The sequence below is a fragment of the Lynx rufus genome, unplaced genomic scaffold, assembly GCF_022079265.1.
Source record: "Lynx rufus isolate CCGP_SWC_20201006 ecotype Redwood Valley unplaced genomic scaffold, mLynRuf1.p SCAF_12, whole genome shotgun sequence".
Classification (NCBI taxonomy): domain Eukaryota; kingdom Metazoa; phylum Chordata; class Mammalia; order Carnivora; family Felidae; genus Lynx; species Lynx rufus.
The window spans coordinates 2,875,056-2,900,897 of NW_025814826.1; the positions used below are offsets into that span (position 1 = coordinate 2,875,056).

At 38.4% G+C, this 25,842-nt stretch overlaps 1 protein-coding gene across 1 annotated transcript in view; it reads right to left on the reverse strand.

Moving 5' to 3' along the window:
- PRKDC (protein kinase, DNA-activated, catalytic subunit) overlaps positions 1 to 25,842 on the reverse strand; it is a 205,897-nt gene that overhangs the window by 174,731 nt on the left and 5,324 nt on the right. The window contains exons 6-21 of the mRNA XM_047073912.1: positions 25,527 to 25,639; positions 25,338 to 25,437; positions 18,603 to 18,658; positions 18,492 to 18,522; positions 17,843 to 18,000; positions 12,663 to 12,809; positions 10,948 to 11,112; positions 10,331 to 10,499; positions 9,939 to 9,988; positions 9,184 to 9,309; positions 7,519 to 7,671; positions 5,922 to 6,037; positions 5,193 to 5,352; positions 4,133 to 4,219; positions 3,569 to 3,688; positions 2,967 to 3,126 (exon numbers count right to left, since the gene is read on the reverse strand). Of these exons, the coding sequence (XP_046929868.1) occupies positions 2,967 to 3,126; positions 3,569 to 3,688; positions 4,133 to 4,219; positions 5,193 to 5,352; positions 5,922 to 6,037; positions 7,519 to 7,671; positions 9,184 to 9,309; positions 9,939 to 9,988; positions 10,331 to 10,499; positions 10,948 to 11,112; positions 12,663 to 12,809; positions 17,843 to 18,000; positions 18,492 to 18,522; positions 18,603 to 18,658; positions 25,338 to 25,437; positions 25,527 to 25,639 (1,911 nt within the window). The remainder of the gene's footprint in view (positions 1 to 2,966; positions 3,127 to 3,568; positions 3,689 to 4,132; positions 4,220 to 5,192; positions 5,353 to 5,921; positions 6,038 to 7,518; positions 7,672 to 9,183; positions 9,310 to 9,938; positions 9,989 to 10,330; positions 10,500 to 10,947; positions 11,113 to 12,662; positions 12,810 to 17,842; positions 18,001 to 18,491; positions 18,523 to 18,602; positions 18,659 to 25,337; positions 25,438 to 25,526; positions 25,640 to 25,842) is intronic.

Sequence of the window (25,842 nt, forward strand, 5' to 3'; positions counted from 1 at the left end):
TTTGGAATACATGCGTGCATGCGCGCGCGCACACACACACACACACACACACACACACACACTCTATCATCTCTATTTTTACCCAACTCTTGACTCACTCTGTCGTCTCTATTTTTACCTTAATTTACCCATATGTATGTATGTATATAAGTGTCTGTGTGTGTGAGCGAGAGAGACAGAGAGGAAGAAAGGCAGAGAAAAAGACGGGGAGAGGGAAAGAGGAAGTACCATGATCTCACACCAAGACATCCATTTGCTATCCAATACCATAGGGTTCACTTTAGTTTTCTCTTTCTCTATTTGTAACTCCCTTCTCTAACAAAGAGAAATCTAGCTTCCATTAACCTTCATTTATTTATTTGATCAATCACCCATATGTCACCTTCTCCATCCCGCCTTGACCTCCACACCCTATGAAGTCCAACATGCGGGAACCCCGCACCCTGCTCCAGCTCCATGCCAGGCTGCCCCTCCAAGTTGCCCCCCTTATGTTCCTGGGGACGACCACTGCTACCCTAACACCTAACTTGCTCTGTGCTGCCTAAAGGCCTTAGGACTGAATACTTTAGGAGAAGAAAGGAAGAGGATTTCAAATGACTAACTCCCACAAAGGTAAAACTATAACTTTAGGGTTACATAAAGGTGGAGCAGAAACTCACTAACCAAACTGTCAAAATGAACATAACTGGTAATGGCACCAATTACTATCATGATGCTATGAGGAGGCCATGGCATCAGTTCTGGGTGTTTCTGCCAAAATAGCATCCCTGAACCTCATCATGAGAAAAGAGACAAGCCCACACATGAGAACTAAGACAGGCTAAAGAGCTACCCACATTAAAGAAAGCTAAGGCATTATGATAATTAAATCCAACACATAGTCCTAGATTGAATGCTGTATCAGGAAAAGTATAGCTATAAAAGAAATTAATGGGACAACTGAGAAATCTACATATGGATTATAGATTAGAAAAAATACTGTATCTGTGTTATTCTTCCTGATTTTGATAATGATACCATGGTTGTAAGAAATAATGTCCTCACTCTTAAGAAATACACATTGCAACATTTAGGCATAAACATCCATGATGTCTGCAACTTATAAAGGGTTCAGAAAAAAATGTCATGTATAAATACACACACATATTATCACCTAATATAAGGAGAATACATGCAACAATAAAACAGGGAACAAAACCTTACTTGTGGAATCTGCGTAGAGTATACAGGAGTTCCTTTCACTATTAGTGCAACTGTCCTGAAAGTCTGATATAATTTCAAATAAAACATTACTAAAAATAGGAGTTGTCTTTAAGTTTATGGATTTTCTTTTATTATTTGCTTTACCTACTGTTTTTCCCTATCTTCTAATTGTCTAAAGTAGACATATTTATGAATAGCAATATCCTTTTGCTTAAAAGAATCACAGTATCAAGGTGAATTGGTGGCTCAGTTAAGTGTCCAACTCCTGATTTCAGCTCAGGTCATGATCTCGTGGTCGTGAGCTTCAGGCTCCGTGGTAGGCGTGGAACCTGTTTAATATTCTCTCTCTCCCCCCTCTCCCCTGCTTGCATGCCTATGTGCACACATGCTGTCTCTCAAAACAATTTAAAAAAATAATCACAGTGTTTTCCCTTATAATTTTTTAAAAAACATAAATCTTTTCTTTTTTTATTCTTTAAAAAAATTTTATTTACTTTTGAGAGAGAGAGACACACAGAGGCATGAGTGGAAGAGGGGCAGAGAGAGAGAGGGAGACACACAATCCAAAGCAGGCTCCAGGCTCTGAGCTGTCAGCACAGAGCTCGACGCAGGGCTCGAACTCACAGACCACAAGATCATGACCTGAGCTTAAGCTGGATGCTTAACCAACTGAGCCACCCAGGAGCCCCGACATAAATCTTCTCAATGAGCTAATTGACAGAACTAAATTCTAGAAAACAAAAAGTACCAACAAGGTATTTGCTATTAGATATCTTCATTTTTTTTAACTAAGTCCATGTTTTTTAGTGATCTACTCAAATACAGCAATCCTTATATGATGTGAATTTTAAAAGCCTAAGTAACCTATAAACATTAACTTACTTTTTTTTTGTCTCTAAATAACCTTGTTATTGCTAACATTTACAGAAAAATCTCCCAAAATTGTGACTCTTCTTGAACTCTGAATATACATCAAGCGTGTCAGAAAAACCGACTCAGTGAACAAAATGTGTCACACAACTTTCACTTACTATTTCCAAATCAACAATACTTAAGTTGAATAATAAAACAGTTCATGTAGATAAAATTTTACAAATTTAATACTTAATTCACTTAATTTTTCATGACACTAACTTGCAAAGTCTTAGCAATGTTTCACTTTCTCCAGTCTGAATCTTTCTTTTTGCTCCATCTAAGAACAGTGTCCATGTTCATTCTGGTTCAAGTAAATCTGTTCCCCTGAACTCTAATTACTACTTTTCTTGACTGGTCACACTTTTGCCTGGCCCAATCATTTTTTTCCTTTGAATCTTTTCCCAAACCGACTATGGCAATTCTTCTTAACTGGCTAACATTAGTGTTTCGTCAATTATATTTGGAAAACCAATAAAAATTAACAAAATATAAAATTACTGTTAAATTTTCATAGTTTTAATCCCTACTTATTTAACTATTTATTTATTTGCAAGGCAGTGTATTAGGATTTATAAGGAGTTCAATATATTAGAGTTTTGCCCTTGAAGATTTTATAAATCTTGGTAGGATATAAGTGAATAAAATGAAAACAAGGTTTAATATCTCAAGTATTTTCTTATGTCCCAATTATATTGACTAAATTGGGAATATTACAAAAATCTCAATCAAACATATTTTGAATACGTTAGGCTCAAATTACAGAAGTTGCAGAAATACAAATAGTCCTACTAAAGTTATTACATTGCCATTTTATTCAAGATACAAATCACAATTCTTCCAAACCTTACCTGATAAGGCTGAAATTTTCAGATATCCATCAAGGCTGGGTAAAATGTCTTTATAATAGGGCTGAATTACATGTTTGCAGATGTAAACCGACCATTCTTCTAGGGCATTCAGGCCTACTTCTGCCAGTGGGGGATAGCTCAGGCCCAGTTTAAAAGCCATCTACATATCAATACAAACAAGGTAAACTGAAATACAGGGAATTTAACATTTAAAGAAAAAAACACCAATTAGTTGTGGTTTCTAGTGAATAAGCCTTTCTACTGACAGATACTGCTGGAGGTAAGTAGGGGCATCCAAGGTCAAGGTCATTCCTTGGAAAAGGAGCACCACCAGTCTATGTAGCTGGTGTTCTACTGCAAACTTTCAACACAAGGAAAGTTTAATCTTCACATCCACCTGTCAGGGAAGTTCTGAGAGGCCAAGCCAAGTGTCCCAAGTCCCAAGGCTACTAAGTGGCAGAAGTAGAACTTGAATCAGGGGTGTCTGATGGGTAAGCACCTGCTATAACTATAGTGGCAAGACCTTGACAGTTCCATGTTTTCTAGAAAACATAACATTATGTGGGGAAAAAAAATGGATTTGCTTAAGACAATGTATTTACCTGCAATGCAGGAACATAGGCTCTAATATCAAGTTCAATGATGTCATGTGGCAGGGACAGAATAAAGGTCAAACAGGAGGCCAAAAGTTCATCTTTGTATTGCTTCATTTTAACTGAAACCTTAACAAAAAAGAAAAAGAAAAAGCTGTGTACCTGAATAGAGCCTATAATCTGAGAATCAACTAAAAAATATTTACCCTTATTCTCAAACACAAAAATTGATCATGCAGCTTTTATATGACATGGCTACTGTCATTTACAAAGTAAGCACTGATCTCCAGGAAAAATTCATCTGTTGAAGTACTTAATTCTCATTATATGGAGAGCTAAAGAATCCATTAGTTTTGAGTTGACATCATACAAACTATTTAATGAAAACTCAAGGGACTTTTGAAATACAACGATTTCCTCTGTTAGTGCTTCCTAATCCCTTAATCCCAATCTGGATTAAGCAAACCAATTTTTAAGTCATTAGATAATTTATGATCACTAAGACTTTTTTATCAACATACTTTCATTTTTAAATAGCCCATGAAAACACTGGATAAATCATGTAAAAATTACCTCTTTACCAAATTTTGCAAACAAAGCAAAGCAAGAATACTTTTCTGGGTCCTCAGGAGACTGTGTCTGACTCTTTAGCCCAACTCCCTGTTGAATAAAGCAGTAAATTAGTAAAGTGAACAACATCATGTAATTCTGTGTCCTAATCTAGCAGTTCCCAGTCTTACTTCTTTTTTTTTTTTTTAATGTTTATTTATTTTTGAGAGAGAGGGAGAAAGAGAGAGACCACAAGCCAGGGAGGGGCAGAGAGGGAGACACAGAATCAGAACCAGGCTCCAGGCTCTGAGCTGTCAGCACATGGCTTGACGCAGGGCTCGAACTCATGAACTGTGAGATCATGACCTGAGCCAAAGTGGAACACTCAGCCGACTGAGCCACCCAGGGGCCCCTCAGTCTTACTTCTAAGCAGCGAATCCATTTTCACTTTGCCAACGTCTTGCGCGGAGGGGGAAAAAAACCCAGCTCTGATAACACTTTAGGCAGAGCCCAGAGAGAAACAAAACGTTAAGGTAATAGGTGAATGACTAGTCAAAAGCCAGAGGCCTGGGTAAGTCCACTTCCCCTTTCCCTTTCCTGTCTTCCAGTACATACACCTACGAACCGAGAGACCCTGCCCACCCTGTGATCAACCGATTGGACTGCTCGGGATAAACTGGAGCATTAGGTGCACTAACCTAGTTATTCTCAAATGTCACTAGCCACCAGATCACCTGGGTGGTCTACTAGCACAGACTGTGCGGCCTTGCCCCCAGAGTTTCTGATTAGCTAAGTCTGGAGAGGGCACAGATTTCTCAGGTAATGCTGATGCTGCTGGTCCTAGGACCACACTTTGAGAACCTCTGGTAATCTAACCTTCAGCCAGATGCTTGTAAAGCAGAGCAGAAAATACCATTAACTTTTTTTACAGTGTCATCCAATTGCCACTCACACTATTTTTAAAAGCACAGAAAATGAGACTTTAAAACTGCAATATACTATACTATTTTATAATGCACTTATACACACTCGTGCAACCTAAAAAACACAGGAATATTCATTTCCGCACAAAAAAAACACTCACCTTAAAATATTTTATTTTCTTGGCATTTCTCACAGCAACAGAAAGCAATTTGTAAAAACCACTGATGAGAGGCAACCGTGTAGACTGCAAAATTAATTCATATGCAAATGAATATACCCATGGCTCAAAAAATTCTACATGTTTCTCAGGAAGAATCTCTCTGTAAAAACAAATTAAAAGCTTAATGTAGAAGTTTTTATCATATAATATTTTTATTCTGCTTCAAAATTATAAGGGATGTAATCAAAAAGGTATATGATTCCATTATGTAAACATTTTCATGTTCCTCTTTTCCCGAGGATATCTTTTTTTTTTTAAGTTTATTTATTTATTTTGAGAGAGACAGAGTGAGAGCATGTGCACAAGCAAGCACAGAGTACGGGCAGCAAGAGAGGGAGAGAGAATCCCAAGCAGGCTCCACGCTTTTAGTGCACAGCCCAGCATGGGGCTTGATCCCAGGAACCATGAGATCATGACCCGAGCCGAAATCAAATGTCAGATGCTTAACTGACTGAGCCACCCAGACACCCCTCCCTACCTGAGGATCTTTTAAACAGAAAACGACGATAATTCTAAGCTGGTACATTTAGATATAAAGATTCATATAAGCAATTTTAGATTTTAAGTCTTTTACTTTTTCATCTCATACATCCATAGAAGTGTTTTTCCTATATTATAGCCAATAGCTGGTGATTTCCACCGTTAAATAATTAGAATTTTTTTAAATACCTGCAAATTTCCACCAGGTTAATGAAAGCTGAAAAATCTTTGGGTTTAGCAGGATGCAAGTTAGCAGCTGGATCGGAGGTCGGGATCACCCAAACACCAGTACCTTCGTTTTCATCCTTGAAAGTAGATGTATCCAAAGACTTTATCAAAGTGAGAAAGGCATATATGGGTCCTCAATTACAAGTAATACAATTTAATAAAGTTTACAATTTAATAAAGATGACAAAGCTCAAAAACATTAAAGAAAAAGACAAAGGAAGTGACAAAGTGAAGTGATAAAAGAATAGTACGAATACAAAAATATGAAGAGGGAGGGCTATACCTTCTTGAAGGAACTAGCAATGATGCCTTGACAGAGGTACAAGTTCAGAACATTAGAACATGTCCATAAGGACTTTGAGGTTTCAAACTGAGAAACAGGAATCATTAAAAGTATTAAGTAACAGCAACTCACTATGAACAGACTATATGTCATCAAACTCAGGTGGAAATGTAAAACAAGCAGTCAGAAATACACACTGGAAGCTATAAAGGAGGATTAGGGTGGATTCTAGGTTTACATGGGAAATGGTCGCAGAGGTGACCACTGCCCTGCTGGAGGTGAAGTAAAAAGGGCAGGAAACAGAAGAGAGAAAACAAGAAGAGAAAGGAAGTACAAGGGAAGCCACTGAAGACAACAAAAGTGACAAAGATGCAAGTCCTAAAATGCAGGTTTGTTGGGAGGACATAGTTCTAGAAGTCCCTGTTAGCAAGTTTTTCAATGAAATTATTTTAGACACACGCAAAGCATGAAAAATACTGCTGTTCCCATCAACCAGCATAAAAAACAGAACAATGCAAATGCAATACACTTACTGCTTCCTTTATCTATCCTCTGCATAATCACTCCACTATCTTTTGTCTAACTTCATGGTATTACAGTGCAAGTATGTATGCACTAATGAGCAGAATCTAGTCTCAGAAAAAAATCCCTGGGCTGAAAAGCAAATTAGTATTTTCCACTGGAACTCAAGTCCTTTGACACTAGTGTCATTCCCATCGTGCTTTCCTAAAACACACCCTCAGATAAGAGCACAGTGGCTTCTAGCTGGCAACCTTAAACCATGACTTATTTTTCACACAGGCCAGGAAATCTGAGTACAGGAAAAAGGGAGGGTGTATTTTCCTTTTCTCCCTATTGCCTATATTCTACTATCTCAAGAACACATTTAACCTTGAACCCAGAGTTCAGCATTTCCTTAGCTATAAACAAGAGGAATCCCAGGTTTCCCTATCCTACTATAGTAAGTCACCCCTACACAAAGTAAGATCTGACTCTTTATTATTGCTAAGAAATGAGTAACAAGCCTAGGAAACAAATTTTTTAAAATAAATGGTTTTGAAATATTAAACATATAAATTACTTTTTGAACAATCTAGAGATAACATTTTCTACACACTAAGCTATTCAGTTAGCAAAGCATCAATGACACACATGAATGCTGCAGAAATCAATTTCCTACAATATTCTACAAATGTGCTATTTTCCCCTGGATGTTTACATACAAAGAGCTGCTATAAAAATGATGCAAAATTATTACTGACAAAAACTTCTAACCTCATGTCCCCCAACATTCTGTTTTTCTAGTGTAAGATCCAGTTTCTCAATAATCTTCAAAACTGATTTGACAAATTCATCATATAGCAAACGATTCAGACTTTGAAGGGAGGAATTCACAAAGAGAAACACTTCATCTGCTAAAAGAAAATCCTTTAAAATAAAGAAAATAAGCTTCAAAATTTTATGCAAAAAGGTAGCAGTATCCATATTAAATTACAATGCACATGTGTACTTGCATATTCAGATATTATAGCAACTTCTCTGTAAACTGGAGGAGATTTACCTGGAAGTTTTCAGGTGCAAAATGTAGACACTTTCCTAAATTATTAGGACAGTATCATTTCAGTCAGATAGGACTTAACCCATACATATAACAGATACTTACTAAGTACAAAGTGGCAAATGAGAAGATTTAGGCCAATCCCATCAAAGCATTTATCCCACCTAATGCGTGTGTGTAAAAATACTTAGGTATATATACACACACACATATATTACATACACGTTTGTACAAATACACATGCATGTACATTTATATATATGTGTGTAAATAAGCATGCTTACACACATATCTGTATATACACACATACGAGCATACATACACGTGGATAAATGCACACCTATCCTCAGAATGGACTTAAAAATATAATTTATCATTTCTTTAAAAGTGAAACTATTCTGGTGCACCTGGGTGGCTCAGTTGGCTGAGCATCCGACTCTTGGTCTCGGCTCAGATCACGATCTCACAATTCATTGGTTCAAGCCCATGTCAGCTCTGCACTGGCAGACAAAGGCTGCTTGGGAATTCTCTCTCTCTCCATCTCTTTGCCTCTTCCCTGCTTGCTCTCTCTCTCTCTCTCTCTCTCTCTCAAAATACATAAGTAAACATTTTTTTTAAGTGAAACTATTCTACTATTCCAAAAAATAGGCCAATGACTCTGCCTTTACTCAGGCAAATATTCTATGGAACTTAACCACAAAACATCATATATAAAAAAGAAATATTGTAGGTAAAAGTACTAACACTGCTATACTATTTTACTTCAGTAAGAAAACAACTAAAAACTCCTAAGATAGGAGAACAGAAATTATCTATGGACACAAATTGTTTTTCCTAGGGTATAATGCTTTGTCAAAGTCTATGCTGAAATGGTGGCCAGAACCTGGCTTAAAGGAGACATTAGAGAAACATCTATCAGAAACATTAAGCAGGAAGCATTATTCTAATCATAAATGACGTAAAAAACCATATACCAATCGCCTTCACACTACTGAGTCAGTGACATTTCTCTTCATCTTTTTTTTTAATCTTCATCTTTAACAAATAAAAAGAGAATAGCTCTTCCATGGTGATAATACTGTTACACTTTTGCTACCTGAGAGGCTGATCTGTCAGGAAAAATAATTTAGCATCAAACATACTACACTGGCTACTCACAGATGAAATAAGGACTCAGCTATGGCAATTATTAAGTTTATATGAGTTCTATGATTTTGTTCCTGATACCACTTTAATTTTTTATTACATGAAGTACTCTAGCAGTAAAACAACTGAAGTTAGTAAAATATAATTCTGAAATTAACAAGTCCTAAGGGTAAAAGTATGGAGACTAATAAAGAGGAATTAGAGTACTTTCATGGCTTTAAATGAGTCATTTTTACCATCATCTGGTCACAACTCAGGAGACTTCTAAAAAGATCCAAATAATCTTTATACGTGGGCACTTTCCATTTGCCAGTTCTAACTTCCCCTGATGCACGATAGTCTTCAGATTCAGATTCAGCACCCTGGGCAGGAAGACAACAAACCAATATTTACTGGTGGATTCACAAAATAAGCATGGCTGCCAGAATGTTCTGATTTTCAGAACTGCCTAAGCTAAAACATTCACTAGTCAGATACTAATTTGATTGAGAAAGATAGTATAGCATGAAAGCATAATAAGAAAGCAAGCTAAAAAAAAAAAAAATCATGATTTTTCTAACTGGGACTAAAATAGCGATGAATTAAAAAATATCTCAAAACAATGCCCAAGGAATCTGCGAGGGGTCATTTGTCTCATTTTCCTACTCAGGTCCATCTCCCACCTCCTCCTATTTCCTACAACTTCAAGCAACTAAGATATGTCTCCCATGATATGCCTAAGCATTCTGTCTCAGAGTTTCAAGAGAAGCCACCCCTTTCTTGTAAAAATGTGTATATAAGAGTAAAGTCACATTTAAGGATGTCCCATAACTTAGGAATTTATTCACCTGAAAAACTATAGAGGCATTATGTCCTACACTTTTCACAATGCAAGGCATGGCTTATAACTAAAAAGGCCATTTTTGTATATTTACAGACTAAAAATCCCAGCATCACTTCTAACTTTCAGTGACAAAAGACTAATTTTCAAAACATTAGATTCAGACTTTACCTTTTGAAGGATCACAGGCTTAGAACATATTCTGATTAAACCCTGATGCACTGAAAAAAACAAAATGAAAACAAAAATGAAGGAAACATCAAAAAGTACACCCACTTAGTGAAGATGACAGCCACTATTTTAGTAAACATAACCACACCTCTCAATTTTCCCTCTCAAGTCTATTAATATCCGCAGTGTAAAATTTTAGACCATTAAGATTCAGGAGCAAAAGGGAGAAAAAAAAAGATTCAAAAAAAAAAAGGATGAAAAAGGAGATTTTGATCCACCAAAACATTAGTTCCCCAACAGGCATCAAAAGATACAAAAGATATCTACATCAAACAACATGCTAGGTATTCATCATTCATCATCATAAAAACAAGGGTGAGTTCCAAACTCACCCACAGTACTGATGCAATTCCAGAGAACTGGTCCTTTCCCCACCAAGGCTAGGAAAACTTTTACTATGGCTTTACAACACACTGACTGCATTTTCGGACTATATTGTGGGAAACTGTCTATTTGTGCCACAATGAGATGTTCCAGAACTGGAGTATACACCTCAGGAACCTAGCAGAAATGGAAAGCAAACTAAAAGTTAGAGAAGGAAATAAATAAATATAGGAATGATATAAATATCTAAAATAATTACAACTCAAGTAGACACATATTAGATAAATGAAAAACCTGGTTTATACCTAATCTACTAATAAGCTTAACACTGTGACTGCCTAAAAAAATCAAGAGTAAAACTGTCTGATACTTACGGTGCAAACTACCCCAAGCAGCAATCTTAATCTTTTTATAAAAATGGAACAAATAACAAATAAGTTTTCCTGCTTTGGATAACAAAAAGTCAAGCTTCATGACAGTAATTAACACAAAATACTAATTAAAAATGTCTTGATCACAACAGTGCCTATACTGAATGCATACAATTCCTATGACACCATCGAATTATCTGAAGAACTGAGATTAACTAATTAAAATAGTGCTCAGTTTAATTAATTTCACTTACTGTATCAAGGTAAAGCAAAACACTTCCAACAGACTGGAGGAAACTTGGCATGTGGTAAATGTGGTCATCAACAGTGTCTGTCTGGGTGAGGAACAGCTGTTTGCACCGCTGAATGAGTTCTACATACATGAAGTCAACATCTTTTGCATTTATAACCTTGCAAGGCTTTCAAAAAGGTAAACAAAAGTCTATCAATCTCGTCAATGTCAAAATAAGATTTAAAGTATCATGCTAAGCCATGTGATTATAAACTGAATATCAACAAACTTTTTAATGGAGATGAAACACAGTTATAAAATATATCTCATAAAGATGCTTTTAAAAATAATCTGTCACTCTAAATATTTATTTATACACAAAACAGCTACTGATTGTCGACTATCCTAGATATTGCTTAGATGGCAGCTACCAAAGACCAGTAAGATGTGGTCTCTGCACCGTGAGGCCGGTCACCTAGAAGGGGAGACTGAGAAGTAAACACAAAGCTGGAATTCACTACTACACCGTGCTGCACACTACATCCGGAGCCACCTGTGTCACTCACAAATCTGACAATGCTACTATCGAGCTTCAGATTTTTCAAAGGCTTCCTTGGACTTCAGACCTAATTTAGCTTCCCTGAGGATCTGACTAGTTCATCTTTGTGTAGTCCCTCTCCCTTCATTCTTGACTATCACGCTCCAGCTACACTGTGAACATATCTAACCACAGTGAACAAGTTGAAGTTGGTCAGACCACAGTGTATAAAGTTGAAAATTCCATGCTCTTGGCGTGCCTGGGTGGCTCAGTCGGGATTGAGCACCTAACTCTCGATTTTGGCTCAGGCCATGATCCCACAGTGGTGGGATCGAGCCCTGAGTCACGCTCTGCACTGGGCATAGAGCCTGCTTAACATTCTCTCTCTTTCTCCCTCTTCCCCTGCCCTGCTCACGCATGTGCATGCATGCAAAACTCTCTCAAAAAAAAAAAAAAAAAATTCCTTGTTTTCATTTACATCTGAGCCTCTTCACATACAGGTTCTTCTGCCCTAAATATATTTAAAGGACCCAACAGAGACAAATGGAAATGAAGATTTAAACAAAGCAAGAGGAGGAAAGATGATTTGGAAGCAAATGAGGAAATTATCAGAAATGGAATGAGTAGTAAGAGTAGAAAGCTGGCAAGAGGGACTCTCCTTCCCTGAAAAAGAGAGTAGACACTGATTGGGCAGATCTGTAGAAAGAGAGGTAGCAAGCCATTTTCTCTATAAAGTAGAAGTCATAGAGATCCACTAAGAGGGAAATAACTATAGTTACCATCAATATTCTTAAATACACTCCTGTCATAAGAACCTTTCTAAAACACTGTGTAACAGCAATTAAAATTTTACTTCATAAATAACAGGCAGCATAGCGTAACTGAAAAAATGACTTCAATTTATATCATAGCTCTGTCAATTACTATGTCCTTTGACAAGTTACCTAATTCCTGTGGGTCTGTTTCCTCATCTGTAAAGTGGAATGATACTCCTAAAAGCTTATAGGAGAGTTATGAGAATTTGAGGTAATATGTGCACAAAATCCTAGTACATAGTTGGCAGTGAAAAATCAAGTTAACAACAAAGCAAGTAACAATACTGTCACAAGTGTGAGATGCTGTTCAAAAACACAATGAATTATATTCCTTTAAACACTCGAATGAAAATAAAAAGATCAGAGTAAATTAATGGGCCATACTCCTGCAAAAAGTCCATATCCACGAATTGCAATGGATAAATCCTTGCTGTTTGAATCCGTGTTCCTGATGATTCCATAGAACTGCTCCATAAAGTACTGCAGTTTATTCTTATGCATTTCTGCATCTTTTGCCACCATAAAAGAAATCTGCAACGGCATAATATTTACTTTTTAGGAATATTTAACAGCAAAACGAAAGAATAAGAATCTATACAAACGTAAAAAGGGTAGATTGTTGAACTAGATATTATCAATATGTTGTTGTAATTCTACCCAATTGCTTTTACTGACAAAGAACTACTGCTCTAATCTGCTTAGTCTGCATCAAGTTCAGAAAAGACACTCTCTTAAACAAGGCTTTATTATACAGGATACATTGTTCCTACAGAAAGGGACTGAAGATGATCAGGCAAATGTAGAAAGCCATATGCACAAAAACAAGGTTTTGCATTTAGGTCTCCCAATGTAGCAGGAGGCCTAGTTAGACCTCATGTGTAACTCACAGTGTGTTACACTGTGTTACACATGTGTAACTCACCTTTCAAAAAATAAGCTATACACTGAAGCTTGAATTGGGTGAGGCAAGGGGAAAAGTACTCTGAGAAGCAAGTAGATCTCTATCTACCAAGGGACAGTAACCTAAATGCAAGAACTAACACAGGTATTTAAGAAAGCATTCCTAATTTCAACACAAAGACTGTCCAAGACAAGAACAGAGAGAATCTAGATAATTATCAGAAGCAGAAAACAGGTATCCACACTTCCATTGCCAAACTACCAACACACACCCCAATCCCACACAAAACCGTTTATTTTAGAAGAATGGGATATCACATATACTGCCTCAGAATTTCCTTCTTCACGCACATCAAGAACATGTTCCTCTGATCTCATGGTGTGGGAGTTCAAGCCCTGGATCAGGCTCTATGTGCACAGCTCAGAGCCTGGAGCCTACTTCCGATTCTGTGTCTCCTTTTCTCTCTGCCCCATCCCCCCACTCACGTTCTATCAAAAATAAACATTAAAAAAAACTTTTTTTTTTAAAAGAACATGTTCCTTCAAGAAGTAAACAAATACTGGGGCGCCTGGGTGGCGCAGTCGGTTAAGCGTCCGACTTCAGCCAGGTCACGATCTCGCGGTCCGTGAGTTCGAGCCCCGCGTCAGGCTCTGGGCTGATGGCTCAGAGCCTGGAGCCTGTTTCCAATTCTGTGTCTCCCTCTCTCTCTGCCCCTCGCCCGTTCATGCTCTGTCTCTCTCTGTCCCAAAAATAAATAAACGTTGAAAAAAAAAAAAAATTAAAGAAGTAAACAAATACTTTTTCACTTTATGAATATTTTAATGTTTTCACATTTATACACTGTTTCTACAAAAGCAAAAATGAACTATTGAGACTTCATCAAGATAAAAAGCTTCTGCACCGTAAAGAATCAACAAAACTAAAAGGCAGCCGATGGAATGGGAGAAGATATTTGCCACTGGCATATCTGATACAGGCCGAGTATCCAAAATCTATGAAGAACTTATCAAATTCAACATCCAAAAAACAAACAATCCAGTAAAAAATGGGTGGAAGACATAGACTTTTTTCCAATGACATCTAGATGGCTAACAGATACATGAAAAGATGCTCCACATCACTCATCATCAGGGAAATACAAATCAAATCAAAACCACAATGAGATACCACCTCACACCTGTCAGAATGGCTAACAACACAGGAAACAACAGATGTTAGCAAGGATGTCGAGAAAGGGGAAACCTCTTACACCATGGATGGGAATGAAAACTGGTACAGCCATTCTGGAAAACAGTATGGAGGCTCTTCAAAAAGTTAAAAATAGAACCCTACAATCCAGCAATTGCACTACCAGGTATTGGCCAAAAGATACAAAAAATACAGATTCAGAGGGGTACATGCACCCCGACGGTTACAGCAGCACTATCAACAATAGCCGAACTATGGAAAAAGCCCAAATGTCCACCAACTGACGAATAAAGAAGATGTGGTGTATATATACTGTGGAATATTACTCAGTCATCAAAAAGAATGAAATCTTGCCATTTGCAACACCGTGGATGAAGTTAGAGTATCTTATGCTATGCAAAATAAGTGAGAAAAACAGCATATGATTTCACTCATGTGGACAATTTGAGAAACAAAACCTATGAACATATGGGAAAGGAAAAAAAAAGATTAAAAAAAATAGGGAAGCAAACCATAAGAGACTCAACCATAGAAAACAAACTGAGGGTTGATGGAGGGAGGTGGATGGGGGAGGGGCTAAGGAGGTCACTTGTGATGAGTACTGGGTGTTACACGTAAGTGATGAATCACTGAATTCTACTCCTGAAACCATCATTACACTATATATTAATTAGAATTTAAATAAAAATTTTTTAAAAACTTTCTAATTTATTATTATGCTTTCAGCAAACATCCTTTTTATACATTATTATCCAATTATTTTCTGATACAGTAGCAAAAAGTTGCAAACAATTATCCAACAGTAGAGGATAAATGGAACTCTAAACATAAATACAATTATATATATCAACTATGTTGCCATTATAAGTTAATCATGTAGATTTCATTGTGCTATCAGGGAAACACACACAACATAGCAGAAAACCTTAAGGTCACAGAAATTATGAATATTCCTTTTGGTCAAGATATCTCTCTTCTTTTATCCCCATACCTTCCCCCTGGGAAGAAGGGGAATGAAAGAAGGTTAAGGGAGAAGAAAGAGAAGGAGACAGTGAGGGACAGAGAAAGGGAGGGGAAGGTTTAGAAGCAGTGCCACTGAAATCGTGATTTTTTTCTTAACGGTAGGATTTCAGGATATTTTAAATGTTGTTTGTACCCTTCTACATTTTTTTTATACTTATATGCTACTATCTTATAATGTTTTTCATAAAAACTTTACATAAAGCTATTGAAAAATTTCTTTCCCTCAGAAGTAATGTTTAAATTAAAAAATGTAGGGGCACCTGGGTGGCTCAGTTGGTCAAGCACCCAACTTTGGCTCAGGTCATGATCTAACAGTTCATGAGTTCAAACCCCGCATCAGGCTCTGTGCTGACAGCTCAGAGCCTGGAGCCTGCTTCAACAACTTCTCCTTCTCACTCTACCCCTCCCCTGCTCACATTCTATCTCTGTCTCTCTGCCTCTCTCTCTCCCCCCCTAAAAAAAAATGAATAAACATTAAAAATAATTTTTTTAATAAAAAAATTGGAAAACTGGTAAACTGGATGTAAACTTTAAAACATTTGCTCTTTCAAAGATGCTAAGAAAATGAAAAGCCAAGCCACAGAAATTATTTGCAATACTTTTAGAAAAGGACTTGTACCAAATGATGTAGAGAACTCTTACAACTCATTTATAAAAAGACATACAATCTAATTTTATTTTATTTTTTTTTTATTTTTTTATTTTTTTTTTTATTTATTTTCGGGACAGAGCGAGACAGAGCATGAACGGGGGAGGGGCAGAGAGAGAGGGAGACACAGAATCGGAAACAGGCTCCAGGCTCTGGGCCATCAGCCCAGAGCCCGACGCGGGGCTCGAACCCACGGACCGTGAGATCGTGACCTGGCTGAAGTCGGACGCTTAACCGACTGCGCCACCCAGGCGCCCCTACAATCTAATTTTAAAATGAGCGAAATAATCTGAGTATCTCATAAGATATAAGAATGGCTGCAATCCCTATCAAAATAACACCAGCATTCTTCCGGCAATCAAAAAGAATGAAATCTTGCCATTTGCAACTACGTGGATGGAACTAGAGGGTATTATGCTAAGTGAAATTAGTGAAAGATAAGTATCATAATGACTTCACTCATATGAGGAATTTAAGATACAAAACAGACAAACAGAAGAGAAAGGAAGCAAAAATATAAAAACAGGGAGGGGGGCAAAACATAAAAGACCCTTAAATATAGAGAACAGAGGGTAGCTGGAGGGGTTGTAGGAGGGGAGATGGGCTAAATGGGTAAGGGGCTTAAAGAATCTACTCCTGAAATCATTGTTGCACTATATGCTAACTAACTTGGATGTGTATTAAAAAAATTTAAAAATTAAAAAAAAAAGAATGGCTAGTAACTACAGGAAAAAAAGATCATCATCAACAGTCACCATAGAAACTCAAATTTGTAACCACAGTAAGGCAATATCATACACCCATGAGAAGTGCTAAAATTGAAAAGACCACCAAAACCCTGTGTTGATTAGGATATGGGCTGACAGGAACTCCCACGCATTGCTGCTGGGAATATAAAATGGCGCAACCAGTTTGAAAAGAGTTTAGCAGTTTCTTACTGTTTCATATCTACCTCCCACACGACCCAGCAATCTTGCTTCTAGGTTTTCACTCAAGAGAAGTGAAAGCGTATGTCCACAAAAACACTTGGTCACAAATGTTCTTAACTGTTTTATTTAAAAGGACCCCAAAATGGAAACAACCAGAGTGTCTGTAAACAGACTGTTATATCCCTACAACAGGATACTGTCTGTGCCACATTTCAGGTAGGTCTTCATGGACTAGCTTGCAAATTTAACTACTATTTACAACATTGCTCCAAAGAAAACTTTTGGTGAATCTTCAGAGTTTTCCATCACAGCCCACCCAAGCAGTCTAAATCTGTAACACCTGGCCTGAACAGCAGGTATTTCTAGACACCTCTGGACGCTGAGAGCCATAGCACATTCTCCCTAGCCAACATGTTTCCAAATTTGCAGGCTCAATTCTACAATCACATCCTATCTAGACAGAAAATACATAAGGGCAAATGGACTCTCCTTGTTCTTGAAGTAATGTGAAACAAACACAAACATCTTAACATTGACAGCTGGCCCTCACCTCTAAGGAAATATGTTTTCTCACCCCAACCTGACTCAGAGGATCCCTGACCTTCCAGTCCTTCTTCCTTCTACCTCCTCTTTGCCACTTTTATGTCCATTAGGCCTCCCAGTCTTCGCTCTGAGGCTGTGATCAGATCTGGTATCTTCCTATCTCTCAGTCCTGCTGCCACCCATGCAGCTGATTAATAACCAGGCTTTTTTATTTAAATACTACAGGAGCTAAAAAATAACCTGTATTCATTTTTCAAATGTGCATGCGCAAGATTGGAATTTAATTTTTTGCATGGAAGAAAATATTTTTAAACAAAAGTTGAATTAATACCTGTTTCAGAAAAGATTCCAGAGCTGAATGTGCAGCTTTTTTTATTTCTCCATTCGTATGGCTACACCATTTTGACAATACTTCAAATACAGAAATGTAGTTGTCCAGGAGGCAGGTGCTAAACTGAGATGCATGCAGGGTAAACAAGCATAAGCCAGCTGCAATTGCAAAAACCATTATATTTAAAAAAAGAACAACAAAGGCAGAACAAAAAAACTAAGAAAGCTTCAGGTATATGTCAAAACTAAAACTGTTCGTGAAGATCCACTATCTTTATAATAACCTACAGATCCTAATCAGAGTTCTAATGCTGCCAACGTCCATTTGAATCAACAGGCCAATGACCCCCCGCCCGCCCCCAAATAAAGTTCAGAAGTAGGATCAGGGTTTATTTAGATAAAGTCAGAACCAAACAATCTGGATCCTCTGAAAGGTGTTCTAAAGCAATTTTTTTTAAAATCATGTAATCTAAGTGTGACCATCTAACTGGAGTTTGTGTGCTAAAAACAAAGTCACCAAAAGCCTCCCTGTAAGTAACTGCATGTGAAACATCACATACTTACTTTCACGCACAGTTTAAGCAAAAGTTTACTCAAGACATTAACTTAATAATCTCAAATATTCCACGTTATTAATTACACAATCTTACCTAAGGGTACAGCATATCTCTTCAGATCAATCTATTAAAAAAAAAATTACCATTAATGTTTAACAATCACAAGACTCGGTTATGGAAGAATTGGAGTAATATTAATCCTACCTGAGGACGGATTGCCTTTAATGTAAAATCAAAAATCTCCCTTGAAGTCTGGGGGTCTGGGTAAAAACAGAAAGAAGCCTGTTACAAATCCCAACAGCATCATCTGACAAACCTGGAAACACTTTACAACTAACAGCTTTGTTTCAGACAGCCTGAATTAAGGAATCGTGTCTGCTATCATTCATTGCAGCTGGTGAGCTGTAAGCTACGGCTGCAACAGTTATTACTGCAGTGAAATATGAAGAAAATGTGGACTCACGACACGGGTTTCAATTCCAACTCATCACTTACAAGCTCTGTTAGGTAATCTCTCAGAGCCTCAGTTTTCTTATCTATAAAAAGGGACACTGTATAGCTTCTTTGAGAGTTGTATGGAGGATTACATAAGGCCACACACATGATCATCCTCCCAGTACTCCCAGGCATTCATTCAGCACGTTGTATACATTACAAATATGAATAAAATATGATCTTTGACCTTAGCAAACTTATCACCTAAAAGAGACGACAAAACAGGTGCCCAAGTATAACCCAAAGCTCTTATCCTGACCTGATGGACGTCACAATTATTTAACTGTCTCCCACCAGTATTCACCGCAGCTGTCCAGATACCATGCTTTTCTCATCACTAAGTTCTCTGCCTTTGTAACAGTGACTTGCAAACCAGAGACGCTCAAAAAGTGTTTGCTTTGATGGACAGGACTGATACATTTGAAAACAGAGCCCAACTGTGACAGAAAACAGACGGAGAAGGGGTCAGAGAGGGTTTAAGAGGACAGAAACATCATATCTGTAGGATAATGTCAGAAAAGAGATATTTAAAAAGTTCCTTTGGAATTCAGTACAAGGAGAGATTTCTTCTGGGTGTGAGGATTCAAGACAGGGTTTACAGACAAGGCAGCACTTGAGCTGGGCCTAAAAGAATGGAAACTCATGGTAAAAAAGGTCATTCTAATAGAAAGTAACTGTGTAAACAGAGATGTGCAGATTCAAGATACCAGGCACTTGTCAGTGCACAGTTGGTGTAGAATGTATAGACTCAGGTGAACACAGTGAGGCCCAGGGATGGAAGGGCCTAAGCTCTAAGGAGCGGGAATGGACACCACCTCCAGGCTCTGCCTCCCACAGTCCACTCTCCTGTGTCCACCTCTGCTTTTTTTTTTTTTTAAGTTTATTTATTTATTTTGAGAAGGAGCAACCGAGTACAGAAGAAGGGCAGAGAGAGGGGGAGACACAGAATCCCAAGCAAGCTCCACGCCGTTAGCGCAGTTTCCCACTCGGGGCTCGAACTCACAAACCGTTGAGATCATGACCTGAGCAGGTATCAAGAGTCGGACACCCAACTGACTGAGCCACGCAAGTGCCCCTCCATCTCTGCTTCCTGGCAGACCACTCCCTCTACAAGCATGCTCTTGTATTTATGTCTTTGTTGTAGTCAAATATATGTAACAGTACTTACCATGTTAACTATGGGTAAGTGTACCATTCAGGGGCATCAAATACATTCACATTGTTGTGTACTCACCACCATTATCTACACCCAAAATGTTTTCATCATCCCCTACAGAAAGGATGTACCTGTTAGAGACTGACTCCCCTGCCTCCCAGCCCCTGGTAACCTCAATTCTACTTTATGAACGTCCCTGTCCCTGCTACCTCATACAGTATTTATACCTTTATGACTGGCTTACCTCACCTAATGTAATGTCAAGTTCACGTGCTGTAGTATGGGACAGTATTTCTTTTTTTAAATTTTTTTATACATTTAATTATTTTTGAAAGACAGAGTGCGAGTGGGGGAGGGGCAGAAAGAGAGGGAGACACAGAATCCGAAGCAGGCTCCAGGCTCTGAGCTGTCAGCACAGAGCCCGACGCGGGGCTCAAACCCACAAACCGTGAGATCGTGACCTGAGCCGAAGTCGGACACTCAGCCAACTGAGCCACCCAGGAGCCCCAATTTCCTTTTTTTAAAGGCTGACTGAGGGGCGCCTGGGTGGCTCGGTCGGTTAAGCGTCCGACTTCGGCTCAGGTCATGATCTCACAGTCCGTGGGTTCGAGCCCCGTGTCGGGCTCTGTGCTGACAGCTCAGAGCCTGGAGCCTGTTTCGGATTCTGTGTCTCCCTCTCTCTGTGACCCTCCCCCGTTCATGCTCTATCTCTCTCTGTCTCAAAAATAAATAAACGTTAAAAAAAAATTTTTTTTTAAATAAAGGCTGACTGATATTCTGTCGTGTGCATATGCCACATTTGTTTATCCATTCATGTGTTGATGGACACGTGTTGTTTCTCCCTTTTCTGCTAGAATGTAAGTGTATAAACTCTGGCATCTATTTCTAAAAACCCTCTCTTACCACCATGTCTCCCATCAGCTGTACCACATTTCTTTGGTCTCTGTTGTTAAGATTTCGCTAAAGGGTTTTCTGCAGATAGCCTCCACTTTCTCCCTTCCATTCCAACCTTGTCTTTACCCTATTAACCCTCACATTGCTCTGTCTGGCCTGTCCTGACACTCAACTGAAGCTGCCCTTGTTGAGCTGGGTCCACTCCGCAGCTCTTAGCATTCAGACTCCTCCCAGGGCAAAGCACCTTACATCTGTGACCTGCACCCACTCCCTAGGTGATCTGGCCCACACTCACAGCCTCACATATTACCTCTAAGCTGAAGACTTCCAAATTTATATATTGATGTCTAATTTCTCCTACAAGATTCAGTCTTACAACTGCACACTTAACATCTGAGATGTGCCATAACATGTCACACATGTCCCAAACAAGCCAGATTTTTGCCTGAAACCCATCCTCTCCCATCCCGCCCAGCTTAGTCACCACTGCAGGGACTTCAGTTGCTCACAGCTACACTCAAGAGCAAAGTCTGTTAATCCTACACTAAAACAAATCTCACATACAATGGCAGCAGTCAAGTAGACCTTTCTAAAACACCAACTAGCTCATACCTATTCACTAGAGAAAAAACATGGCTTCCCATTCCATCTGGAATGAAATTCCAGCTCAGGAGGCCTCATCCACTGACCTTACGTCCTGTGCCATCTTTCCCCCGGCACTCTTTGGTGTGCCACTGAGCTACAGACACGCCAACTCTCTTGAACCCCTCTGACCACTGTGCGCTGGCCAGACTGGAGGCCTGGTTACCTGCTGGTCCCTCTGCCTGGAATGCTCTTTCGAGCTCTTTCCCAGCTGGCTCCTTGCCACAGTTTAGCTTGGCCTTAGGCCCTAGCTTCTGGTTGTCTCCTCAGAAAGAACCAGCAAGCTGGGTACATCTTCCACCCTCTCCACACTCTGATATTCCTATTCACTGTACCCAACCTGTTTGCATGATTAAACCCTGAAATCTGTTAATAGCTTTTTCAGCTGTTTAAGGTCTGTTTCCTCTACTTGACTGAGCTAATGATGGAAGGAACCTGGTAATTCTGATCACTACATCCAACACATCTAATTCATTACTCTTTAGATAGAAGGCACCCAGGAAACACATACTGTATGAATGAAAACATTAGTATTAGCATTCAGTGCTTGAAGTCACATGATCATGGCGTGACAGAAAAACTAAATTACAGCCTTAGACCAAGGCTTAAATCACAGTGTTGCCACTTATTGGTTATACACTCTATTGCTGCTGCAACAAACTATCACAGAGTGGCTTTAAAAATACAAATTGGTTACTGTACAGTTCTGGAGGTGAGAAATCTGAAACGGGTCTCACTGAGGTAAAATCAGGGTGTCAGCCTCCTTTCTAGAGGCTTCAGGGGTTCAGAATGAGGACATCTTTGGGAGCCATTACTCTGTTATTGCATCAGTTGTGTTACTCTGGGCGAGTAACCTGTCTTAGTTCTAGCTTCCTAATTTAGAAAACAGAATATGACTGTCTATCTTAGAGAGTTATTACCGGAATTTTCCTTGCAACTATTCTAGCATATGGTAAATGAGCAATAAGCACTGTTATTTTTCTTAACCTGCATGTGTTCACTGAATATCAATATACTAATCAAGTACAAAGACAATTCAGCAACATTACCTGCCAGTATCAAGTGGCAAAAACAAACATATAACCTGATAAGTTAAAAATACCTCATAAGGGGCACCTGGGTGGCTTAGGGCATGATCTTGCAGTCCGTGGGTTCGAGCCCCGCATCAGGCTCTGTACTGACAGCTCAGAGCCTGGCACCTGCTTCAGATTCTGTGTCCCCCTCTCTCTCTGCCCCGGCCCCACTCATGCCTGTCTCTCTCCATCTCTCAAAGATGAATAAACGTTAAAAAAAAAAATTAAAAAATACCTCACAGGAAGTGCTATAACAGGAGAATATAGAAAAACATAGGGGAATATTCTATAGAGAATATAGAAGCCAGAGGAAGTGACTCATCTCAGGGGCATCATAAGGGCTTCAAATGGGTGACTTGTGAGCAAGAACCTGATGAATGGGAAGCTGGCAACAGAATATGGGACAGAAAAGCAAGAAAATAAAGGAAGAGAAATATCATAGAGCTACTACAACATCCCTGGTAAGAAGCAAGAAAGGGGTGAGTAAAAATATTACATTAAAACATGAAATTGCTGTTTTTGTAGATCAAAACTCATTAGATACTGAAATATAAAAATATTGGAGACAACCAGAATTTCATGTTCCAACCTAATAAAAGCAACGCACAGGAGATAGAAGAATTTGGTAATTGTTCTTAGCATTAAAAGTTTCATTTGCTTTTTTTTTTTTTTTTTAATTTTTTTTTAACCTTTCATTTTTGAGACAGAGAGAGACAGAGCATGAACGGGGGAGGGGCAGAGAGAGAGGGAGACACAGAATCTGAAGCAGGCTCCAGGCTCTGAGCCATCAGCCCAGAGCCCGACGCGGGGCTCGAACCCACAGACCGCGAGATCGTGACCTGAGCTGAAGTCGGACGCTTAACCGACTGAGCCACCCAGGCGCCCCTCATTTGCTTTTTAAAAAGAAATGAATTTCGTAGTGCATATAAGGCTATCCAAGATAGATTACCCTCCAAACCTTTCATGTTGATACTACAAGGAAACATTATCGACAGCTATAAAGAAAAATATATTAAACAGACTTTAAAATTGGTAAGGAAGTATCTGCATCCCAAGCATTACAAAATGCTGATGGAAGAAATCAAAGACCTAAATAAATGGAGACAGAAATTATGTTCATGGATTGGAAAATTCAACATAGCAAAGATGTCAATTCTCTCCAGATTAATATACATGATTGAATGCAATGACCATCAAAATCCAAGCAAATCCAATCCACACACTTATTCCAGAATTTACATGGAAAAGCACAGCACTTAAAATACTAAAATGATTTTGAAAAAGAAGAATAAAATGGGAAGACTTTACATTAAGGCTTACTATAGAGTTACAGTCAAAAAGACAGCGTGGGGGCACCTCGGTGGCTCAGTTGGGTGAGAGTCCAAATTTTCGGCCCAGGTCTTGATCTCATGGTTTGTGAGATGCAGCCCCACGTCAGGCTCTGCACTGACAGCACAGAGCCTGCTTGGGATTTTCTCTCTCTCCTGTCTTGCTGCCCCTCACCCCTATGCCAGGCTCTGAATGAATGAATGAATGAACGACAGCATGGTTTTGGCAGAAGGATACATACATAGACCAATGGAACAGACTCGCACATATGTGCCCAAGGACTTTTTATGAAAGCACAAAAACAATTCAACAGTGAATATGGCAATTTCATGGACATGATAAAAGCACAAGAAACAAAATTAAAAACAGATAAACTGGACTTCATCAAAATAAAAGACTTTTACACATCAAAGGACACAGGGCAACCCATAAAATGGGAGAAAATACTTGCAAATCATGTATTTGGTAAGGAATTGATACATATACATAAAGAACTTCAACAATTCAACAACAAAAAGTCAAATGACCCAACTAAAAAACGGGCAGAGAACTTAAATGCACATCTCTTCAAAGAAAATATATAAATAGCCAAGAAGCACATGAAAAGCCATTCAACATTACCAGTCATAAGGGAAATGCAAATGAAAACCACAATGCTACCGCTTCACATTTTGAAGGCTATTATCAAAAACAGAAAATATCAAGTACTGGCAAAGATAAGGAGTAACTGGAACCCTTATGCATTGCTGGTGGGAATACAAAACAGTTGCAGCTGCTGTGGAAAACCGTATGACAAAAAATTAAACATAGAATTACAATATGATCCAGAAATTCCAAAAAAAATGAAAGCAGGGACTCCAACAGATATTGGCATACCCATTTCCCAGCAGCATTAATCACAATAGTCAAAAAGTAGTGGTTTTGGGGTGGAGGTGGGGAAGAGAGGTAGCTATGGCTATGAAAAGGTAGCAGAAAGGCTCCTTATGGTGAGCCTGTTCAGTACCTTGCCCGTGGTGGTGCATACACAAATGTATACATGATAAAACTGCCTAGAATGAAATACACACATGCAAAGGCGCGCACCTAAAACTAGTGAAATGTGAATAAGGTTGGTAGATTTATCAATGTCAATATCCTGGTTGTGTTTATTTGTACTAGTTATAAAAGAGGTCATCACTAGTTATAAAAGTAGAAAGTGGGTAAGGAACAAATGGAACTTCTCTGTATTATTTCTCCAAACTGCATGTGAATCCACAATTGGTTTAAAGGTTCCAAAAACGAAACACGCAATCCATTTTAGAATTACAGTTTTTGAACTAAGGAAGAAAATCAAGTGAGGTCAATCAATACCTTCCTCCATGGATTTGGTAAAGTTACACATGAGTGAAGACAATCCCTTCAGACACCCTGCCAGAACAGGAAGTTTGGGCTCTCGTAGTGCTGATGTCATCTAGAAGGAGAGTTTTAAAAAAAGACACCATTAAAAGAGAAAAACACAATCAAATCTATGGAATCAGAATAGCATAAAGTTTGTCATACCTGGGTCTTAAGTTCACCCAGAAAAGCCCGGAACAGGTTTTCCGAATTATTTATCATCTCACTAGGATGAACTTCCCCTAATACTCCTAGGAGCTCATATACTTTTTCTAAAACTAAAAAATAAATTTTAGATAAATGAAGACCTAAAATTACATTTACATAAATTAAACAAAAATGTATGAATAACAAAAGAAGACGTTTAGTTCAAAAGTAATTTTATAATAAGACATATAAAAATAGTTTTATGTACTAGAACCTTCCCTGATAAATTTTATGCCAAGCTACTATTATAAGTCACATTTGACACGTGTTGTGA